The 25,085-nt window shown below is 32.5% G+C and overlaps 2 protein-coding genes across 2 annotated transcripts; both read right to left on the reverse strand.

Annotated features, from left to right (window-relative positions):
- Positions 1 to 2,623: 2,623 nt before the first annotated feature.
- Positions 2,624 to 3,700, reverse strand: LOC130746721 (calcium-binding protein PBP1-like). Its single transcript, XM_057599437.1, has one exon. It carries the CDS (start codon positions 3,333 to 3,335, stop codon positions 2,964 to 2,966), a length of 372 nt encoding a protein of 123 aa, XP_057455420.1. The 5' UTR covers positions 3,336 to 3,700; the 3' UTR covers positions 2,624 to 2,963.
- Positions 3,701 to 8,175: 4,475 nt separating this feature from the next.
- Positions 8,176 to 14,083, reverse strand: LOC130746720 (G-type lectin S-receptor-like serine/threonine-protein kinase At4g03230). The gene is made up of 8 exons (XM_057599436.1): positions 12,595 to 14,083; positions 10,773 to 11,243; positions 10,018 to 10,143; positions 9,727 to 9,929; positions 9,429 to 9,639; positions 9,075 to 9,312; positions 8,806 to 8,956; positions 8,176 to 8,718 (listed from the first exon to the last, which is right to left on the reverse strand). Exons 1-8 carry the CDS (start codon positions 13,865 to 13,867, stop codon positions 8,410 to 8,412), a joined length of 2,982 nt encoding a protein of 993 aa, XP_057455419.1. The 5' UTR covers positions 13,868 to 14,083; the 3' UTR covers positions 8,176 to 8,409.
- Positions 14,084 to 25,085: the final 11,002 nt, after the last annotated feature.

The following is a 25,085-nucleotide window of genomic DNA, read 5'->3' on the forward strand; positions in this document are numbered from 1 at the left end:
GCAGCGCTGTACCTGGCCATATACTTCTTCAGTGACTCTCCTTCCTGCTGGCGAATGTTGTATAGGTCATTGATCGTCACCGGCTGATTCTTATTCGCCGATAATTGCACTAGGAACTTGGATGAGAAGTCTCTGAAATTCGAAATCGATCCGCGCGGCAAAGTTGTGAACCACGCCATCGCCGTCGATTTGAAAGTTGATGGAAACATCCTGCACTTCACCGCATCTGATGCCGCAATTATCACCATCTTCGTGTTGAAATACAGAAGATGATCCTTCGGATCAGAATCCCCGCTGTAAGAATCCAGAACCAACGTTTTCATATTATCTGGAATCGCCACATTCTCAACGTCCTCCGAGAACGGACGGAACTCAGCTACGGAATCCGCTTCTCTGCCTCCATCGTCTTGTTGCTCGCGGCGGTAGAAATCCAACTGAGCTTGTAAATGCTCATTTTGCTGCTGGATGTCGCCAATGCTGCGCATCATATGGCGCCATTCCTTCTGCGTCACTGCCGGTTGTCGCTCCGGAGTAGGTGAATTCTCCGGTGAGCGCTCCGGAGATCCGATCTGCAAAGGCGATGGAGGAGGTGGTGGTGATGGAGGAGGAGAAGGCGATGGACGTGGTCGTGGGTTCGATCCCCACAGACGGCGCCAGATGTTCTAGGAATGAACATTAAAGAGAGGGATAGTACCTAGAGAGTGGAAGAATGTGCTAGAGGGAGAAAGAGAATGAGAGAGAGAGTGCTGAATTTCATGTGTTCTTTGATCAAATGAGCTCCAAAGTCCCTTACAATTGGTAACTACCTCCTATTTATAGAGCTTGGGCACTACCTATTGGGCCAATTGGGCCTCTGAAGTTGAGGCCCAACTTAGGGCCAGGCTCTCGCCCTTGGGCGGGCTGAACCCTGGGCGTCGCCCCTCTAGGGGCTCGCCCAGTCCATGAACCAAATATTTACCCATCAATCAACGGATTTATATTGAGAATCTCAATATCCAATTACATTGGCAAACAATTTGTTTAATTATTGGAAAAAAAATCAAGTTAGTAGATGATGGAAAAGATGGAGTAGTAAATGTTAAAAAATTTATTTCGTTTATTAGTCTTAAAAAAAAGTTCTTTTAATTCAAATTAAAAAAAAAAGATTATGCAAATGAAAAAAAGAGATTTCCGTATGTTTAATAAAAAAAAGTTTGTTATTTGTTTGAATTTAAATATTGAAAAAATGATTATATAAATGAAAAAAAATATGAAATCACAATAGGTCTATTTTTTAAAAAAGGAGTTAGTTTTTTTAAAGATAAAATGGAAACAGAAGGAAATACGAACCAAAAAAGATGTACTTACCAACCAGAAAAGATGTATCAATGCCTAGGTTGATCGAATCAGAATATGAAACGAATGAGAATCCAAACATGAGAATGTTTGTTTTTGTAATCATATTAGCTGTAGTTTTTTCTTAGAAGTTCATACGACACATGAGTGACGTGTTGAAGTTTGTAAATATACATGATGATCCATAAGGTTTGTCATGGTTGAGAGGAAGAAGGGTGAAGTAGAGAAAGTTGTGTGAGGATTTGTGAGATGGAGAACGTGAATTCTGAAGCCTATGACATTGGTCTTTTTATAATAAATGTTTTTTTAAAAAAATATTTTAAATTTTGTATTTTGAATTTACCTCTTTTTTATGAGTTGAAGATGGATGAATAAATGACCAGATGCATTGCCAATTTTGTTTCCCAAAACTTTTAAGAATAATAGGTGTATCGGATTTTTATGTTAGCTGGTTGTTACGTTTGTTTTTTCTTTTCTTTTATATTTTGAATTTCAAATTTCAAGTAGTATAGGTTTATTAGATGAATATTATGAAGCTTGACTATATAATATTTCATGAATTTTAATAGCTTGCCACATGTCCCTATAATTGTGGAAGCTGTAGATTGCTGACACCTAAGCTTTTATTGACTCCCAAACTATATATTATTAGATTCGAATGGTTAAGTCTTTTGATGTTTAAGGTCAGTGAGAGTCTAAAAACATAGCATTTTAAGATGCTTGGGCCATTCTTTGGAATAACATGTTTATCTAAATTATATAATGCTTTTCCACATCCATTAATCTTTTATGAAATATGAGTCTCTTATCCCTATCCGATATTCTTAACACTTATGATACATTCCTTATCGGATATTATCTTCTCTTATGTTAGAGCTTATATTTTCTTACTCTTAGTTGATTTGCGTTTTATCCATTATTGATATTCCATTCTTAATAATTCTTGCATTTCTGTTAATTGACTAATGTTATCCAAGTGGGAGATTGTTGGATATTTTATTAATTAGCATTAATCATTTAATTAGAATGTGTAATTCTTGAATTATTAGTATATCAATTATTGTAAATAAATTTAATTATAACGCTTAACAATTTGATGAGTAACCCGTAATGGGTTGAGTTATTTATTTAAGCCCAGTGAGAAACCCCTGCTCTCATCTAATAGGTTATAAATTTGCCTCCCTTTAGGAAGTTAACCTAACCTACTCTACACACTTATCAGAATAGAGAGCAGTTTTTCTCACACACATATTAGGATTCGTTCAAGAACACAAACTCTTGCACCAGGTACGCAAATAATATGATTTAATTATACGTGTATAGATTATCAAACATGCTATGATTTTGTATCTACATTCTATCTAGGTTATCCTTATAAATTTCCAATAGTACATGCATAATCAAATTTCTAATTTTTCTTCTATTCAACTTCAAATGTGAAAAAGAGAAGCAACATAATCAACAAGAGCAAAAGGCTAATCATGGCAGAAGGATGACTTATATTTGAAACAAGTGAAATAAGAACAAAGATGTCCCCTTCAAGCGTGCAAATTAAAGTGGTGTCGTCTCCTATACCTCCAAGCAACAATTTACCACCGCCAAGAATGGTTCCAAATCAAAATGAAGCATTAATTACTTTTGTTCTTGTTGTTGAGTTCACTATGCAGAGCCTGTTCAAGCAAAACCCACGATTCCTCCATCAACTGAGGACTTAATCTGAACATCAAAACACAGAACTCCATCTGAGTGAGTGCCCCATCACCATCAAGATCTCCTTCCCTCAACATGCTCACGAGCTCATCCTCCTTCAAATCCTGCAAACCCATCAGAGCAGAGTTTTTCCTTAAACTCTCCAAAGTGATCACACCTTTGTCCTTGTCCATCAGCAACTGGAACCCATTGCAAAGCTCCTTCATTAGACCTTCACCGCCGAGCTTGTCAGCGATCACCGGTAGAAGATCCTCAAAATCAACAACTCCTAATTTGCCAATCCCAGCCATTACTAATATGTAATGTGATTATGTGAGTTTTTGTTGTTGTGAATGGTTGTGTTGAATGAACTGTTTTATATATATAGATATACATATGGGGGTATCAACTAAACTTTCAAGGAAAGTGATGAGGAGAGAAAGTTGATGGATGAAACCTCATTGATGACAGATTGACAGCCAAGGAACAGAGAATAATTAGCTGAACAGGTTTGATTCTGGAGAACATACAAAGCAGACCGCAATTGCTACCCTGCTTCCTAGAAGTTTGTCAGGGGCATTTCTGTCAATTTTGTTGGCTTATTTAATCTATGCCTTTGACTTAGTTCTGCAACACACTGCTTGTACGCAGTTTTTCACACATCTTTCTACCATTTGTTGAAGAGGCAATATAAATTAATTAATTTTTTATACCATTCACATCTTTGATTAAGTAGGTAGGTATATTCTATAGAGTAATGCATTGCATTAAGGTTATGGGGTACCCTGCTGCTGCTGAGCGGAATCATGGTAATGTGATGAGATTTTTCAATTGTGACTAAGAAAAAAAATCTCACATTGAGTAAAAAGAAAAATGTTAATAGTTTATAAATGAAAAAGTCCATCCACATACTCTTATTTATTATTCACACAAGATACCTACAAGAAAAAAACTCTACAACTTGAGTCTTGAGGGTCTCGCCTAAATGAGTAAATGTAGGTCAAACAATTGCAACTCTTTGGAGTAGAACTAGGGGTGAGTCCTCTTTGATCCAACAACCATGTGTCCATGTCAATGTGAATGTATCTCCACCAATTTAGTGTGTAATTGTATATGTGTATAATGTGAATGGTCTTTCATTAAAGTTTAGAAGAATAGTTCTATTATTTTTTATCTCAGAATGCAATATTAACCATATTCTTTACTATATACTCCCTCCGGTCCTATTTATAAGCAATAAAAAAAAAATTCACATAGTTTAAGAAATGTAGTTAAACTAGATAAAATACATTAAATTTGTCTTAAATTAAAATAAACTTCCAAAATTACCCTTTATTATTAGTATTGAAAAGTGGGAAAGAGAGAGAATAATTAATGAGACACATTTTACAAGTTAGAATTAATAAGAGCATCATTGGAAAAAAATAATTAATATAGCTCAAACTTTTATTTGGTTCTTATAAAAAAGACCAAGATTTTTCTTCTCTTTCATACTTATAAATAGGACCGGAGGGAGTAATTCACTTTCACCAATCGAAATCAAGAAGTTCTTTTGTCAAAGGGAGACCAAAAAATGGGGTCAAATTGATGAACAAGCACATTACAATTCCCAAGGACTCGTTTCGGTGGATTCTCTCTAATTGGAAACAACGGTTAAGTTCTCCCTCAGTTACTACTTTTTGGGAGAACAAAGTAGCAAACTCGTGTTCAACGTTTCAAGCTTGGAAGCAACTGGGTAACAATCAGAATATAGAGGACCAGTAAAGTAAGCATGAACATGAACTTTACCTTTATGACTTTCCTCTTAAGGATAAAAAACGAGGATGATAAACTAAGAATGGATAGGATATTAATTAAACTATTAATGATGAAGCTAGCGCACCATGTTAGTCTTAGTCTTGGCTGCACAACTCTATTCCCACCGGTGAAGTGGATGGTTTAATTTGACCAATAAATCAATATGAACAGTATTGTTTTTACCTGGTCAGACTGTGGTTTGGGCTATAAGAACTTTCGTTTTGCTGTTAATTAGCGCAAGATATATAGGAAGGTCAGAAGCAATCAAATTCGTGGGGAGCATTTTGACAATTAATTAATGTAATGTAATGGGCAAAAGTGAGTTCAAAAGTCAGTGTCCCTCATCAAGATTCATGTGAGCATTAATTAATATGAAAGTGTTATTGGAATTCAAATAGGAAATTCACCGCAACAAAATGTGCAAGTGGTGGTTTTTTTTTTTGATACAAAGTGGTGGTTTAAAATGCCACAAAATGGAGAGATTAAATTAATAATTCACTATTTATATAAGGGTTAAAATCCATAATTCACTATTTTTGGGACCAAAATCATATTCGACCCATATAAATAAGGATGAGTCCTCCGAAATGAGTTTTTGACAAATCCCAACTGAAACATGGCCCAAGTGCACATGAAAGCCTAATTGGACAATAGAGCTAGTTTGATTTGAGGCAGTGAGAGAGGAAAGGATGTTAAGGGAAGGAAAACACATGAATCTAGATGGATTCCCTTACGTGGTTTGTTTTATAAAACTGTGAAGGAAAGAAAAGGTGGTAAATTCCTCACCAATTTATTTAATGTTTACATGAGATGATCCCAAACCCTTCTAGTTACATAGAAAAATGAAGTCAACACGCCAAAGTTATTTACAATTTTTCAAAACCACTCTAATATTGAAGGTGTTGCATATGGACCTTATTAATAAAAAGCCGAACTTTAGACCCACTACACTATTACTTTTTTACCAACTATAATAGGTAATTTTGGCTCACTTTACATTTTTACTCACTACACCTTAACTGTTTTTGCAAGATTTGGAGGATAAAAATGAGAAGCTTTGGGAGAAGTGGGAAGAAGTGGCAAGAGATGACCATGGATTTAGGCAAAGAAAGCTTTCAGCGAAGCGGATGATGCATTTAAGCCGGTGAAACTTGAAGGAGGTAGATTAGGCAAAATAGAACCCAAAAGAAGAGACAAGGAAAGACCATGAATTCCACCATTATGTAAACAGAAAAAGATAATTATGTAAATATAAAATGGTGTGTGTGACTCCTAGTAGTAAAAAATAAAGGTCGCAATTTATACTTCTTTAAGGGTCTATATTAGACAACCCCAATGCTCATTTCCAATTTTTCTAAAAAATTAGAAAATCAAAATAGTAATGTAAAAATCCTGTTTGGTCAAATTCCCTTTAAGAATATTTTTATCAAATGGTTATTAATAAATAATAAGTAAAAAAAAATTATAAACACATATACCTTTTAATAAGGGTATTTAAGCCATTTTATAAATATGTTATCTTCTTTCCTTCCACTTTCTTCTACATTTTCTCACATTTACTTTCCAACCCAACAAACCAAAAGTCTCGTGCTAGAGAAGCAAGAGAAAAGCAATCAGGTGAAAACTCCCCAAATCCCAACTCTCGCTATCCCCCCCCCCACTCCCTACCCTTCCCACGGTACCTCCTAACAAAGTTTGTTGATTAAGGTTAGTTCATCTTTTATTTTTCTTCCAAACTTAAGCTTATTCAAATTGTCTCACACAGTCACAGTCACATCACACCCTTTGTATTAGTAGTCACTTAATCATGTGATGAATAATCTTTTGTTTTATCAAGAATCCTCTGCTGATTTCAGTTTGATCGTATCATAATATTTATGGCACGTACATCACAATTCCATATACAATCATAACATATTTGGTAGCGTTTGGTAGACAGGTGGGAAGGGAACGGAACAGGACACATGAGTTCCGTTCTGTGTTTGTCATATTTTTAAGATGGAACGGAACGGGACAAAATGCTCCAGGAACGGGACACTTTGGTTCCCCGAAAAAGGGTGGAACGGAAGGGAACGGAACGGAACACTCTCTTAAAACTTCTGCAAGTTCAATAATACCCCTAATTTATATTTGAAATTTTATGTATCTAAACAATTTAAAATCACTTCTAAAATTGAAAGCACTTATTATATTTGTAGACAAAGTTAATGAAAATCTACTTTTTCAAAAAAATCACTTAGAATAAAATCAATTATTTTTTCAAAAGTAAAATCACTTTTTGTAAGCAATGATAAACGAGCCAATTAGAGTGCGTTTGATTCAACTTATTTTGGAAAAAAATCACTTTTTAATCAAAAAATCACTTTTAAAATCAAAAAATCAATTTTTGAATCAAAAATCACTTTTTGTGTTTGTTTCAGCTGAAGCTGAAAACATAATATTTGAAACAGTTATTTTAGATTATCAAGAAAATCTATGATGATAGATGAGAGGAGATAAAAAAAAAAGTGATTTTAATTAGAGTAGTCAAACACGAATCAACTTAATTAAAATAAAATCAATTATTTTTTTAAAAGTAAAATCAGTTTTTGTAAGCAATGATAAACGAGTCAATTACAGTGCGTTTGATTCAACTTATTTTGGAAAAAATCACTTTTTAATCAAAAAATCACTTTTTGTGTTTGTTTCAGCTGAAGCTGAAAACAGATTATTTGAAATAGTTACTTTAGATTATCATGAAAATCTAAAATGATAGATGAGAGGAGATTAAGAAAAGTGATTTTAATTAGAGTAGTCAAACGCGAATCAACTTATGCTTTTCTCAAAATCTCTAAAAATAAAAAAAAATTATAGTTTAAAATCATTATTTTTTAATCTAAACAAACACACTTAAAATAGCTTAAATAAATAATTAGGTTTCTACTTTTTTCAATAGCATACTGAAACAACTTAAACAATATATAAGTGATTATTTTAAAGAAATAAGTGATTATTTCACGAAGTAAGCAATAACAAACGGTTTCTTTACAAAATGTTCAATTGAGTTCAATTTGTTTTCGCCAATCAAATATTAAACATGCAGGGTTATATATGTAATTAAAATCATGGTTCCGTTCTATTGACTTGGTGTTACCAAACACAACATACATAACATTGTTGTCCCGTTCCGTTCTGTTCTGTCCCGTTCCGTTTTGTTATGTCCTGTTCTGTTCCGTCACCAAACGCTACCAAAGTTGCATACTTAACTTATTGAATTAAAATCCCATGTCTAATGGAAACGAATTGAAATTGCTTGAAATTAACTAAAACCTTAGCTTCAATCATGCTCTATCTATCTACCATGTTGATAACTGCTATCAAATTCTAGACTTATTATTTCTTGTTTGCTGGAAGAACCAGAATCGCTGATTCCTCTGCTGATTTCAGTTTGATCGTATCATAATATTTATGGCACGTACATCACAATTCCATATACAATCATAACCTAAAGTTGCATACTTAACTTATTGAATTAAAATCCCATGTCTAATGGAAACGAATTGAAATTGCTTGAAATTAACTGAAACCTTAACTTCAATCATGCTCTATCTATCTACCATGTTGATAACTGCTATCAAATTCTAGACTTATTATTTCTTGTTTGCTGGAAGAACCAGAATCGCTGATCGATGGAGGCTTTCTCGCGAAAAAGGTTGGCTGCGTTGGAATTGGAATGGTTGCAGTCTCACTATCAAGCATGGTCACAACATTTGACATTGTAGGCCGATCACCCGGTTCATCTTGTACACATAAGAGTCCAATTAGTGCACACTTCATGAATTGATTTTCATTGCAACTTTCACCAATAGATTGGTCCATTAAGTCTAGAAGCTTATTCTCTGTCCATAATCTCCATGCCTGATAATACAATGTCCACACAGAAATTTTACAGGCAAGTCAACATAATCAATCACCAAAATGAGGGTCACAACAGAAGAGACTTACATAACCCAAAAGGCTAGAAATTTGTTTGCACTCATAAAATCCCGTGTTCCTTTTTCCGCTGAGAATCTCTAGTAGGACTACCCCAAAGCTGAAAACATCTGATTTCACTGAAAAAAATCCGTCCAATGCATACTCTGGAGCCATATATCCACTGCAAAAAAAAAATTGATTTCTTACATGTAGCAAGCATTGTGTAGATACTAGATATTCATGTAAACAGAACTCATGGTTGACAATGATACATTTAGAATCACGTATGGTGAACTTACAAGGTCCCCACTACTTTTTCTGTGCTTGCTTCAGTCTCTTTTCCCCCAAATATTTTAGCAAGGCCAAAATCTGATATCTTTGGATTCATCTCCTCATCTAGAAGAATGTTGCTGGTTTTCAGGTCTCTGTGGATCACTCTCAATCTGGAGTCTTGGTGAAGATAGAGCAGCCCTCGTGCAATGCCTAGGATTATGTCGAACCGCATTTGCCAATTCAGGAGCAAAGTTCGCGTCCGATCTATCAGGTTTCGAGATTTTCATTTCACATTTGAAAGAATAAGGTTAGTAGTAAATTCATGAAGATTGTAGTAGTTAATGTGCACTTTATACAAGAGGTTAAGTATAAGAACTAACCAAATATAAATGAGTCCAAGCTCTTATTTGGCATGTACTCATAAAGTAGGATTTTCTCTTCTCCTTTCATGCAATAACCCCTAAGCCTAACAAGATTCCGATGTTGAAGTTTGGCAATCAAAACAACCTCATTTTTGAATTCCTTTAAGCCTTGAGTAGAAACAGCTGATAGCCTCTTTACAGCAATGTCTTGACCTCCAGGAAACCTTCCCTGGATAAAAATTATTCAAATTTAATGACTTTGTTTTTGCATAGACTCAATGTTTAGTAATGAGAAAGTTAGAACTGAAACAATCACCTTATACACAGGCCCATATCCTCCTCTTCCAAGCTTGTTCGATTCTGAGAAATTTTCTGTAGCTGCTAGAATGCTTCTAAAAGTGTAATAGGGTACTTCAATGCCTTCACTGTTGTTTTCTTCTAGACTTCCTAGTCCTATCAAACCTTTCACATGTCTTTCACTGCCGTACAAGCTCTCTTGAACTTGGATGTTTACCTTATCTGAACTCAGCAAAGAGATGTATTAGTACCTTAGTTACTTGTATGAAGATGACAGTTTAATTCAAAATGCATAACTAAAAATTATTACCAAGCTTCTGGGCTATTTTCTTCCTTCGAACATAAGCAAACCCTATGGCACATGCCAGGATAATTGTGCCCACAAGAATTGCTGTGAGAATCAATGGCAATCGGTTGGTTGAATGGCTTGATGATTCTGTCCAAGAAAGGAAGTAAAATGCAAAAAGTTAGAGGGTAAAATACCATTATGATTGTGTTTGGGTAAGCAACTTAATTAAACGCGTATGTCATAAGTGCTTAGGCCCCGTTTGGATAAACAGCTTAATTAAGCGCTTATGGTCATAAGCGCTTATGTCATAAGCGCTTATTCATAAGCTATTTTTAAAAATTTATTGAAATAAATTAAAAATAAGCTGTGTATAAGCATAAGCTGTTTTTCATAAGCTATCCTGAGTAGCTTATGAAAATAAGCTGAAAATAGCTTATGGCAGACCATAAGCTGTTTGCATAAGCTCTCCCAAACACTGACATAAGTGCTTATGCTGTCAGATAAGCTCAAATAAGCTCTTCCAAACTGGGCCTTATTAATAAGCTTATTTGATAAGTCTCCTGAAATAAGCACAAAATAGCTTATAATAGGTGATATAAGCAGTTATTAATAAGCTCATCTGAAAATTTCATGAAAATAGTTCAAAATAACTTATAAGTAGGTCTTAAACTAATTTTGTAAACCTACCTAAACTCGATACAATAAAACTTTATCCAATTAATAACAGAAAATCAGGAAACTAAATTGCTAGAGATATGCATAATGATAAATCTAACCTTGTATACAACTATAACTTGAGGTATTCCACAGGTAATTTGAATTGCAAAGGCACCTCCTTACTCCTTCAGTGTTTGAAGGAGTGCATGTTGAATGGAGCCAATGGTTGCAGTCTCTGGACTTATTACAGGTAGGTTGTGGTGCTGGTAGCCAAGTGACCTCTATTTCATCTTTACTAAAGCACCAGTTAGTGACATTAAATGGAGAACTAGGCTTGTAACTTTGATAGCTGGAACTTGAATCACAGTGGTCTGAATCTGAATCATTCGTTTGGATGTAAAACTTTCTGGCACCTTCATCTATCCAAGTAACTCGGTATGATTTTCCGCCAGACATCATGAAGCTAACCTGGCCTTTCGTGTAGTCACAATTGAACTTGCTGTACATTGGGTCTCCACAGTTTGGCCCAGTACTTAGAGGATAAGGAATCACATATGTGCCACAAGGGGCACACGATTTTGCAGTTGATGCTGCACAAGAATATGATTCAGTTCAGCCACAAGTTATTGAGGGATTAATGGTTTCAGCTGCTTTATCACCCAATAAGACTTTTAATCTCCCAGTTTCAATTATTTCTTGAATTCAGTGTTGTCAATCTCGAATAGCTGCGTAGTGGCCAACCACAAAAAAGCTATTGCAGTATAGCACATAGCAGGGTGGCCGCTTTTCTGAATTTTTTGTATAGTTCATATAATAATAATACATATACATATAAATGATAATCTCACAAATCATTACACTCATAATTGTCATTAAATAGTCTTTGGCGTAATAACCAAAACATACTAGTACCAACAAAAGTCAAGGTAACCAAAAGGTGTAAGTCTCTATTTCCTAAACTAAACTGCCTTAAAACATTAAAGTTCTAGATCATTTCCTCCTCATCCTCCTTAAACTAGACCATTTTGAGTATATTTCCTAAGTAAAAACCTTGAAACACCTTCTCAATATGCCCTAACATGAACTTTTTAGTGGGTTGTTTTCAGCTTTTATCAATTCAACCAAATAGTACAGCTAGGGCTGCTTTTCCTCTGCTTTAGCGGCCGCAACAGCCACTACACTGAGCTGCTTCACTACACAACAACTAGGAGTGGCCAAGGGCTGCTACGCACCGCTACGGTGCTATAGCGCTATTGAGAACCCTGCTTGAATTACAGTTTCAATTTAGTACATCCAATAGGACTGCACTCCTAACACATATTACAACCACTATGACTTTTTTTCTCTTTTTTTGTTGCAATATCATTCAGCATATTAGGAAAGGATTAGAGTAATTTTTTGTATGGTCACAGTGCAGAAACAATCAAAATTTCATGACAATGTTAAAATAACTTCAACTTGAAATTTGATGTCTTATTATCGTTATTTTAATACATCCTAAACTTTTCATTAATTGTGTCTATAAAAGCATGTCTGGTTCTCCGGCTGGGAGTCTCATAACCACTTCTAGTGAGAAGCTACAAAATCTACTGATGGATTGTCATGCTTTAAATTTTGTTTTCACTGTCAATCCAAACACTATAACTTCACCAAGGGTGATGATATGTTTTTGTTATGCCTAGTCCCTACTTCTACTGTAAGTTGGAAATGATGTTTTTTTTTTTTGTATAAACCATCTGCTATTCGGTCATCCCTTAAATGCCGATTATACCAGATTCGGGATTTAGTCATAGTTATCTTTATCCCTTCCCGGGTGTATTATGCAGGGATCGAACTCAAGAGCTCTTCCCACTCACTAAGTCTGTGTTGCCAACTGAGTTACCCTTCCTAGGTTAAGTTGGAAATGAACTTAAGAGATGAATTGAGAAAATATAAAGTTACCTATGTCTGATCTCCTGATCAGGATAGAAAGATCACCACCACTATCTTGCTGCTCTTCAAGTGTAAGTAAATCCCTTGTCCAGATCCAACATGAAAATGAACTACGATCATAATTAGACCTATTATATGAATTATATGAATAAGCTTGGCACTGGGAGTGGGGACACATTTTAAGGCATTGAGACCGGCACTCAGCTTCTGTTTCTGTTGGGAAAGCTTCATCTGGGTATCCCACTTTTAACCTCTTTAAGTTGAGGAACATCATGCCTTTACTACTACAAGTCTTTGATTTTCTGACACACCCTTGCCTCCCTCCAAGGTACTGATCATAAGGCAACCTGGGAGTGAATCCTGGTAAACATTTACAGGGCTTCCATTTACTCTTGTCGCAGCTGCTAAAGCTTCCACAGTAGTTATGTGTGTCGCACTTGTCACCTGGTCCCGACCATAGCAAAAACCATTCTGTATCTTCATTTTCCCACTTTAGAAACTGCACCTGCCCAGTATGATTCATTATCAACCTTGACTTGTGAAAATCAAAAACTTCTTGAAACCTGGACGATGAATTACCGGATGTGGATGTGGCATTTACTCCCAAGCCTAACAAGGTAAGCACGAGGGGGGATATCTCTTGTGAACTGAGTCTATCACTATCAGTCCGAAGCACCCAGTAAAGTTGTGACTGGTTATTCACTATGCAGCTACCTTTCTGAAGCAGCTTGAAGGTGAAGCTCCCACTTCCGGGGTCGTTGTCGTTTCGCCAAGAAGTTAATGTTAAATTTGCATCCATTTTCATCCCCGGAAGAAACGTGTGTGTTGGGTGTTGGAAGCTTTGCCACAGGTATCTCCTCATTCCCGAATCATCATCCATTAGTACTAAATTCCCAGAGTCAAGGAGCTTCAGTGTTCTGTTTTTGGATGAAGACCCTTCAAGTGCTGAGGACCAAACTTGTTCTGATGCATCTTCTACCACGAGATTTCCATCCTCTGCAATTTGGAAAACTCCATTAGAACCTTTAACAGGGTTGTCTCTGTTGGCAACCCACACCACTGTTTGTGGTTCCAAGTTGTGATACCATATCCCCAAGTACTTTTTTTCACTTCCAATGGGCAAGGAAAAGAAGCCTAATTCAAATTCATTTCCTTCTGAAACAAGGTTGTTCTCCGAGTCCTGAGTTATCATCTTGCCAAGGTTTAACGTGTCTCCTCCCCCTGAACACAGTTGGGAACATAGCAGCCAGCAAAGAAGGGAGAACAGAACAACATTTCTCATGTTTAGTACGAGTTTGAGATTGATTTGCTAGATGATTCTGTTGTCTGTCTCTTTGATCCTCTTAACCAGTTGACATCCAAAGTCCAAACTAGTAGAGTTCAAACGTGTTTGATGTCATTGCTGATCACCTATGCATAACGGACACACACATAGACACACTGGATGATACAGTTTTGATTAAACATACTCTCCAACTTTCTCTTTTATTTTATTTTCACTCACTTCTCTTTTCATACATCTCTTCTTTTTCTATCACATTAATAATATTCCATTTCTGTCAATTCTATTCATAAATGTCGCGTGGGTGGAAAGGTTGTGTGAAGACATTAGTTTTCTGCAATTTACGTGTAAATTGCAAGAACGTACCAATCATTCAAGTCATCGCCAAAGTCTTAAGTCAATATATGGCGTAGCAATCATCTTTACTACTATATTTCTTCTTTGAATCTTCCACCTTGTACTATTAGCTGGTTTAATTAATTATACTAGTGTTTTTTACCCGCGCGTTGCACAGAAAATTTGTCTATTGTATTTGAAACATCAATCAATATTTTAAATTAAAAAAAATTAAGATACTAAGAATGTAAGAACAATCATAATAAGATGTAGATATTTAAAGAGCATAAATTCAGACACTCAATTCTAGTGCTTTGTAAGCATATACTGAATTAACTAATATAAAGTGGTCAAAAAGATAAAGTATCATTAAGACTTATTTTGGCTTCCAGATGTTGCATAGAAATTATATCAAAACTTATTTCTCTAGTTCCCCTCGTATAAACTTTTAATTCTTTAAACATAAATAAATATAAATTATATATGTACTAATGTTTTCTAATCTTTGCACACAAAAAATTATCATCAAATTGAGAGTTGCCCAAAAATAAAAACATACTATTGTGTTGTATAGTATAGAAATTATATCAAAACTTATTTCTCCATTAAATTTTTCATGCTTGTTCCCCTTGTATGAACTTTTAATTCTTAAAACATAAATAAATATAAATTATATCTGTACTAATATTTTCTAATATCCGCACAAATATTTTTATCATCAAATTATCAAACAATTAATTATATTTACATCTAAAGTTGGTTTTAAAAACTAAAAAAAGTACTGAAATGACATTAAAATTAATTTATGTTAGTTTTAACCTGGAATTATTTGTATGCGAATATATTAATCGTTCTCTAGTCGTTGTACCACACATAATTTTAAATGTTACACTGAGATTAGTTTATGGAGCATAAGTCATAAATTACATACATGAAAGTGGAGAGGGATTTTCCATAACATAAGCAGTGGCGGAGGCACACGGGTGACTTGTCCATGCTTAGTCACCCGTGAATTTAAGGAATGTCTCAAGGAAAAAAATTGAAGCAGTGTGAGACTTGAGAATGAGAGGATTGAGGGGAAGGTTGAGCTGAGAGGAAGGGGTGATCTCTATGTTGTTTGCGTTTCTCTTTCAGATTCAGTAGACATTCTTTTGAACCTCTGTGTTATCCACTAACAATTGAAATTATAAATAGATATTAGGGTTTTGTTACATATGAGCCTTTTTTAATAGACGTGAAAGTTACTGGGCTGCACTTTTTTGACATTAGAGTTATACCTCTTTCTAACATAGTAATAAAAAATATAAAAGAATAGTTTTAACTTATACGAAGCATTTTATAGCATTTTTTTGTGTTAATTTTTAAACAATCCTCTAAAAATATTTGAAATCAATTTGAATCTATGATATTTAAGGTAAATATAAATTTAACTTCTCAGTTAAAATTTGGTAATTATTTAATATCAATTTTTGTAATCTACTATATAATTTTTTTAAATGATATATATTTAATTTATAGCGGCTATATCGGTCAGACCACAATTCAACTACGATTGATCTAATGAACGATGAACCAATTCCCTCACTGATTTGATCAACAGTCCAGTTTTAATAACCTTGTTAATCGATCTGATTATATGCGATTAAATTTGTGGTTCTTGTGTTTTGCTTGTAAAAAAATGTGATAAGAATTATGCACACCAACTGTTTGTAAAATGTCCCATTTAAGTTTTGGCCTTCAACAAAAGAGTTTTTTCTTAGGTTGGACTGCTACTTCATTCTTGTTTTTTTTTTTTGCACATTCTTTAGTTGATAAAAATTGAAATTTTCTTACAAATTATGTTCCTTTATATCTTAGTCCCCCTTTCTGAAATTCATGCCTCCGCCCCTGCTTTCAAGACAAATAATATACACCATTAAGCAACCATTTAATAGTTAGATTGATGCATCACCGACTAATAAACTTGGAAGAAAAGAGCAAAGTTATTCTGACACAAAAACACAGTTCCCTGAAAATTTGTCTTTTAATCAAAAAGGCTGGATTAAATATAAAATATGATACAAAACCTTCTATATTCTACAACTAAAAAAAACTACTCACTACAAATACCATAACAACTTTTCTTTGGACTTTGAGATGGGATCAATCCCCCATTCTCCCAAAACTTTCTTTCACCAGAAAAATAAAGTTTGTAGACCAAAGATCTAACCCAAGGACAATGATGATGAAAAAATTTAAAAATTATCACAATACTTGACCAGACTCAACTTCCTTAATGCAAAGCAACCTCAATTGAGGAGACAGGCTCATATAATGAAGCATAATTATCTCATAACAATGAAGAAAAACCTGATACACAAATGAAAAGAAAAACTTATAAGAAAATAAGCATAAATGAAACTGAAATCTAGTGAAGAAAGGATTTGAATTTCAACGTTTAAGCGTTCTCATCTGATCTCAGCTAGCAAATTAACTCAAAAGAGAAGGAACATCAATTAATTAGCCTTCATGCATCATAACCAACTTGAAAAGAAAATATCTGAGTTGAAGCCATAGGGAAAATCAGCAAGCAGCTCAGAGCACTTGTAACTTGAGGTCTCCACAATCTAGCATGAATCTCACCAATGAAGTAATCACAATCTAGAGGGGGGAAAGCTTATAAAAAATTCTCACATCGAACCTGAATCAGAAACTCACCACTCACACGAACTTAGATTCTTCTTTCTTCTCTTGTCAATTATTGGGTTCCTGTAGTTTCTTCTCGTTAGGATTGTCTTCCTCCTACTCAGAAAAGAACAAAGAAATAAAATGAAAACAGAAAATAAGAACCCAAATAAATATTGATAATCCAATGCAAGAAGAGAAAGAGTAGAGAACTGAATACCTTGAAACGCGAGATAGAGATTTGACTCATACAGGAAGATACCGCAAGCTCCTTCTTTTCGAAAAAAAAAAATCCAGGCAGAAGATGAATTAGTTTCAATTGCAAAATTCAGATAAGGGACATTGAAACAAATATATCAAAAGAGGATGAGGAAAATAATCTAATTACTCAACAACATTTATGTCAAACACTTACACAATTATCACATCACACAATTATCAGCACCACATGAAGCAAGTTGCATACTCGAGTGATCTTCCTAATTTTTCCTCCATGTCAACCGGTTCACTGTAAAGGCATATATGGGAGGAGATGACAGACGCTATATTAGTAATGAGTAATCTCGGTAAATCTTAAATAATTAAGGCAAATCTTTTAAAATTTTAAAATTTTATTAAAAAGTTTATCAGATTTAAAATTACCTTTAAAAAATCGGTTTCAATATTTGTTATGGAAATAAATTTTAGGTGAAGAAAAAGTTTATTTTTAGAGTATTAATTAAATTGTATGTTATTTTTATTGAATTTTTAGATTTATATTTAATTAAGAATTTTAAGATATATTAAGATAAAATTAAGAAATAAACAACCTAAATCCTAATCAAATCTAAAATTTAAAAAGATAATAAATAAAGATAGATAAAAACTATAAAAATCTAGCAAATCACAATAAAAACTCATTAAATCCTGAATTAATTAAAAATCTGAAAATTCAACAAAAATACCATAAAAATTAATTAATACTCTAAAAATAAATAATAAGATATATTAAGATAAAATCATGAAATAAACAACCTAAATCCTAATCAAGTCTAAAATTTAAAAAGGTACTAAATAAATATAGATAAAAACAATCAAAATCTAGAAAATCACAATAAAAACTCATAAAATCCTGAATTAACTAAAAATCCGAAAATACCATAAAAATTAATTAATACTCTAATAATAAATCAAAAATAAATTAAGATAAAATTAAGAAATAAACAACCTAAATCCTAATCAAATCTAAAAGTTAAAAATGTTTTTTTTTATGAGAATTAACCTGAGAATGACACGTGGAATTTTTTTTATGAGAATTAACGTGAGAATGACACGTCACTAAAAATTAACGTGAGAATGACACGTCACTAAATTAGTCTGATAGAAGTTCTTCTTTTCTAATATATATACTAGTTTTTTACCCGCGCGTTGCACGGGAAATATGTCTATTGTATTTGATATATTAATTAATACTTTGATTATTAAAAATATATTAAACAACGAATGAAATAGAAAAGTCAGAATTGATGAGTAAAGTGGACATAAAGACTTCTCTTCTAAGCCTGATTGAGACCAAGAGGAACTCGTTTCACATTTCGTAAATATGAAGACGATAACACAAATCATAGATATAAAGAATTATCAACATATTAATCTTAAAAAAAATTAATGTGATAGTAGCACAAATCAGGATTGTGTAAGATATATCATAAAGTATAACATTATTGTATTTATTCCAACTAAGTATGGATGACAACGGGTAGGTACTATAGTACCATCTCCATACTCGCGTTTTTAAAAATTACATGTACCCGTCTCCATACTCACGTGGGTAACAACTCGAAGCTCTCTACCTTTAGACAATTCAATGTCATTACAGGAAGCTATCCATCTTTGCCAAAATCTAAATCTATGGATGACAATGGGTCTCAAAATCATAGGGTACACGCAAAAAATACCAACTATGGGTAGGGAAAAAAACCGCTAAATGGGTATGAGGTTGAGTATAGATAATTACCCGCAAAAAATAGAGGGTATGGGTGCGGGTATGTGCACTATAGTACCCAACCGGCTCATATCCGCACACACATGTTATTATTATTATTATTATTATTATTATTATTATTATTATTATTATTATTATTATTATTATTATTATTTGGGAATATATTAACAAATTAACTTAAGCTATAGCTTTCAAACTCAATCTTTTTAAAAAAAAGTTTGGGATATATTAATTAATACTCTAAAAATAAATAATAAATAAATTAAGATAAAATCAAGAAATAAACCACCTAAATCCTGATCAAATCTAAAATTTAAAAATGTATTTTTTTTACTCTAAAAATAAATCAAAAATAAATTAAGATAAAATAAAGAAATAAGCAATATAAATCCTAATCAAATCTAAAATTTTAAAATGTATTTTTTTATGAGAATTAATCTGAGAATGACACGTGTTATTTTTTTTTCAATTAGTGAATATTCTACACCCTAGAAGATTTTCTTTTCCTCAATCCTTTTGCTTTTGATTAAGAAGAGAAATGCAGGAATCCTTGAAGCATATGACATCTTACAATTAGTTGAAGAACAAAATCAATTCATGAAGAAGATTGAAAAAGAAACCCAAAATGAAGTCTTGAATAACAAAATACCCTCCTTCACCAATTTGAAAGGACTGTGGTGCCGAAAATTTAAGAAAATTTAGTTAATATACTCTAAAAGTAACTCTAAAATAAAATAAAGTATTTTCTGGATTTAAAATAAATAATAAGATAAATTAAAATAAAATTAAGAAATAAACAACCTAAATCCCAATCAAATCTAATATTGAAAATGGTATTAAATAAAGATAGATAAAAACTAACAAAATCTAGCAAATCACAATAAAAACTCATAAAATCCCGAATTATTAAAAAATTCGAAAATTCAATAACAATTAATCAATATATTCTAAAAATAAATTTAAAATAAATTAAAAGACCAAATCTTATCTTTTAAAATAATATCAATCAATTATTTTAGAATATATAAAATTAAAACATATATCAATTGAAAATTATATCTTCTAAAATAATATCAATTAATTAGGTTAGAATATATAAAATTAAAACATATATCAATTGAAAATTATATCCTCTGACAAATTGACACGTGGAATAATTTTTATGAGAATTAATCTTGTGCTAACACGTCACTAAGAATTAATCTGGTGCTGACACATCACGATGAAAGTTCTTCTTTTCTAATATATATTGATTTGATATTGATTCTTTTCGGATGTTAATTTTTACAGTAGATATATGAAATTAAAAATTTATATTTATACGGTAGATATTTTATGATGTTATTTTTTTTCCTTATTTCTCTCGATCATATCAATCATACATTTCACACTTCTCTCTCATCTTTTCTAATCTTTAACTTTATTGTAAAGGGATGTACAAATTCATTCTACAAATATAGTTTTCCATTGATCTTAATAATATATAAAGCTCATCCACCAAAGTGGGCCACATTGTTACTTAATATTCACATGTTTTCATTCTATTGGTTGTTGTTATTGAATTTCCAAATGGCATATTCTGATTGGTCCACATTGATTAATTTTCATTGGTCAAATTTAATGAGTCAATAAATCAATAAATAAATTAATAAATCAATAAATAAAAAAGCTATTAAATTATTCACCATAAATGTTGACATTCAAAGTTATTTATAATCATATTCCATACATTAATATTTTTGTGTAGTCCAAAAGTTTTCCAAAAAAAAAATGTAAAATATTATTAACTCAAAATAAAAGTTTTTATTTTAAAGCTAGGAAGTTTTTTTTTTTTTAGTTTTTTTAACACTTCGAGCATAATTCTCTTATATGTTTCAAACAATAATAATACTTTTAAAAACTAAAAAAGTAAGGATTTTTTTTTTGAACTGAAAAAAAAAAAGTAAGGTTTGGAAGACAAATAGCTGTTTTCTTATTAATAAGTTATAAATAGCATGTTTTAATATGTTATAATTATATGAAAGGTTATACACGTTAATTTTAGTCTGAATTTAATTGATTAACAATCTCATTATTTCAAAAAAAAATCAATTTAATAATACTTAATGCAAAAAAATACTTAATGCAAAATTAGTCAACTAGACAGGTTTGGAAGATCATATTAATTAATGTAAAATTATTCAAATTCGAAATTATTTATAAAATTAATCATTAATACTTTTTAAATCAAAAATTGAAAGAAAAAATTCAAAATCAGTTACCAGGTTCTAATAATTTTGAAATTATAAAGTTTTTTTAATTCAACACCTTATGAGATATTTGAATTTCACATGGAACATTAATATTGAATTTCTCTCCACTCTTGTATATGAAATTTGAAAATAGTAATTAAAAATAAAATAGGAAATAACAGCACATTAATTATTTTTCTAGCCAATCAAGGATTCTTAGTTGAAAATATATCAAGTTATGGAAGGGGGAGAATATGAATTTTACATTTTAAAATTTGAATTTTATTAGTATATAATTTTTTAAAAATATAACTAATATTAGATTGGGTTTGAAATGGATATGATGAGTAGATAAATTTTTGTGAATTAAATAAATATTAATTTTTAATTTACAACATATCAATTATTAGTTAGTACTGTTGAACTTTAGTGAGGCAACGATGTAGCATGAGGAAAGGAGTGAGAAATCTAAAAATATTCCAAATTCGAAGATTTCATTATGCTGCTTAAATAGAAAAGTGCAACTACCTTTCTTGCAAAGACCACCTGATTTATTATTTAATCTAATGATTGGAGTCGATCCAAGGTCTAAACACTTCAAAGAAAATATAAGAACATACAACCATGCATTTTCTTTTACGTCAATGGGTGGTCAAGTTGAGTCTCCATGAAATGATGGTGGTGGACCTCTACAATTTATTTTGAGTGGACAAAATTACCACAAGATTTGGAGCTTATTGCCTAAAGAAGGACAAGTGTCAAAGTTTGCACAGTTGTATATCTATGATACCCTTAACGAGACATCAAACAGATTGCATCATTTTAGGTACGTTTCGTACCCTACAAAAATTAGATCCAAAATTATTCAATTTCTTGGTGTTAATGTTGATGACATAATACTTCCAGGAGGGAAACCAACCGTTTAGACAAATTTTTAATTGACGACCTTACTAAAATGATTAATATTGAAAATGGACTTGCTCAATCTTTCAGAAGAGTTAGAGATTTCATTACAACAGGAGGGTCTCAGAATTAATTTTGTCTTAGATTATTCATAGGAAGAAATAAAGATGCATGACTCTACAACATAACCACAGCTAATGAAGTGACTGTCTTGATTGTGAGAGACTTTAATAATTTAGATTGCGAACAAGATGTTGTTGTAAAGGACATTATATTTATATTCACAAGGTCGTACGAGAATCATGTTTCTTACATCCCCTGCAGTATCATTTGTTATTTCCATATGGAGAAGATGACTATCAAGCAAACTCCCTTACAAGGAACCTGGCGTGGAGGATCAATATAACAAAATACACACGGTTACTCTTAAATACTTTGTTGCTTTTCGTATTCAGGATAAACGCATTGAATACGACAATGTAGTCCGCGCTGGACGACTCTTTCAACAAGTTATCGTTGATGCATATTTCATGATAGAATATCAACGGTTAAATTAGGTGAGATATAATCAAACTAAGTTCAGATATGAGGTTTATTATAGATTACATGACGCGGTCGCTAGGGGGGACACCGAATCTGCAACAACTGGAAAGCACATCATATTGCCAGCTTCATATATGGGAAGCACGCGATATATGTTCAATTATTGTCAAGACACTCTGGCAATTTGTAAGAGATTTGGATACCCAGATTTGTTCGTAACTATGACATGCAACGCTAATTGGCCAGAAATCAAGTTGTTTGTTGAGTGAAGAGGATCTCGGCCAAATGAGCGTCCATATATTTTAGTTCGCATTTTTAAGATGAAAGTGAATAGCTGATGAAAGATTTAAAAAATGGTCATTTATTTGGAAAGTGGACGCAGGTGCATCATACATTCTCACTGCATTACTATGCCTCACTTATGATATCTAATTTATCGCTTAGCTATCATGTTCCACGTGTCTTCTTCAATTTATCACTTTTGAATTATTCTACTTTTCGTCTTCTTTTGAGAAGAAGAATATCATTGTAATTTGTAATAAGCTAAAGATAATGTGAAACTGTTGGAGAAATTTTTTTAATCATTAATATTTTTTTTTAGGTATATATACAATTGAATTTCAAAAAAGAGGACTTCCTCACGTGCACATACTGATTTGGTTGCAATGAGAGAATAAGTTGATGATTGGGGACGACATTGGCAAAGTCATATCTGCAAAGCTTCTTGATCCAGTATTATATCCCAAGTTGCACGCTATAGTTTCTAACTTCATAATACATGGACCGTGTGGTAGTGCAAACAAAAAATCACAATGCATGAAGAATGGTAGGTGCACTAAATTATTTCCAAAGAAATTTCAAAATACCATCACTATTGACGAATAAGGCTACCCACAATACTGAAGAAGGCAAACAAGGATTGTAATCAAGAAAAAACATTGAAATTGATAACAAATATTTAATTTATTGTATTTGTAATATGCATTCCGAATACATTAAATTGATATAAATTTGAAAAAAACATAACTTCGTGAAAAAATGAAAATAACTCATGTTATTTATTACAAAAGCGCATACCGAGCAATGCTTGAAATTTCAAATAAGGACAACGATGCTCAAGCGAAAGAGCCACTGGATGAGGTAAATCAATATTATGATTGTCGTTATCTTTTTCCGTGTGACGCAGCTTGGAGAATATTTGGCTTTACCATACACAAACAATGGCCGTCGGTGTAAAAAAAAAATCATCTCCTAAATGAATATTTGGTATATTATAATGATGATGAAGACATTTGAGATGTTCTTAAAAAGAGTGGTACAAAATCCACAATGTTTATGACTTGGTTTGCAGCTAATGAGAAATACAAGGACGAGCGAAATCTAACATATGCTGAATTTCCCAGTAAATTTGTTTATCATAAAAAATATGGAATATAGAAACCAAGAAAGAGGGGTTTCAAAATTGGCAGACTACAATATATCCCTCCAGGCATTAGAGAGTTATATTACATGAGAATCATAATAACTATGCAAAAGCGTTGTACATCATATAGAAGTATCAGAACAGTGAAGGGAATAACAAATGATACTTTTAAGGAAGCATGCGACCAATTGAGGTTGCTAACATATGACAAAGAATATATTGATGCAATTAAAGAAGTCTCTGATTTAGCTTCCGGAGAACAAATGAGAAAACTCTTCATAAGAATGTTAATGATGAATTCACTCTCAAAACCTAATGATGTTTGAGAAGCACGTGGGCTTCTTTTATCAAAAGGTGTCCTACACCATAGAAGAAAAACATTTCATAATCCAAGTATGTAGGTTTTCAAGTTATATTATTAATATTTGAAATGTTGTTATAATAATATAATTATTGTTTGGATTTAATTTAATTGAAATTCAAAACTTAAGAAAATCACGTTGCACAATATAATTATGCAAAGTGTGTGAACGACATTATTTATATTCGATACAGGTAAATATAATTAGTTAATCTTTCTTCTCGACTGCAGGACTACGAATCGCAGATGTTGATTTGAAAAATTTATATATCATTGAAATTGAGAAGTTTCTCCAAGGAAATGGTAGGTCATTAAATGATTACTCATATTTGCCAACTCTAGAATATGATGAAGTCCTGCAATTTGACAATAGATTTATTGTCGATGAACTAAACTATGACAATGATGCATGAAATGTACAATATGAAGAGTTACTTAGTGTGCATACACCTGAGCAAAAGTATGTATATGAGAGGGTTGTCACATCTGTGTTGTCATGAGGCTTCTTCTTTTTAAATGTCCATGGTGGAACCGGAAAGACTTTTATCTGGAACACTTTATCCGCGTCACTTAAACCCAGAGGACTAATTGGGCTTAATGCTGCTTCCAGTGGCATAACATCATTACTCTGACTTGGAGGCAGAACAACTCATTCTAAATTTTGCATTATATTAGATCCTACAGAGACCTTAACATGTATATATAAAACATGGAAGTCTACAAGCAAAGCTTCTGTTTGAAACAAGCCTTATTATATGAGATGAAGCTCTAAT

This window comes from Lotus japonicus, chromosome 3, assembly GCF_012489685.1.
Source record: "Lotus japonicus ecotype B-129 chromosome 3, LjGifu_v1.2".
NCBI classification, from domain to species: domain Eukaryota; kingdom Viridiplantae; phylum Streptophyta; class Magnoliopsida; order Fabales; family Fabaceae; genus Lotus; species Lotus japonicus.

Excerpts from the sequence above, each read along its gene's own strand:
- LOC130746721 (XM_057599437.1), bottom strand. The coding sequence starts at position 3,335 with ATGGCTGGGATTGGCAAATTAGGAGTTGTTGATTTTGAGGATCTTCTA.
- LOC130746720 (XM_057599436.1), bottom strand. The coding sequence starts at position 13,867 with ATGAGAAATGTTGTTCTGTTCTCCCTTCTTTGCTGGCTGCTATGTTCC. Across the intron at positions 10,144-10,772 it reads AAGTTATAGTTGTATACAAG|AATCATCAAGCCATTCAACC; the intron begins GTTAGATTTATC and ends TTTCTTGGACAG. Across the intron at positions 9,930-10,017 it reads GAAAATAGCCCAGAAGCTTG|ATAAGGTAAACATCCAAGTT; the intron begins GTAATAATTTTT and ends TGCTGAGTTCAG.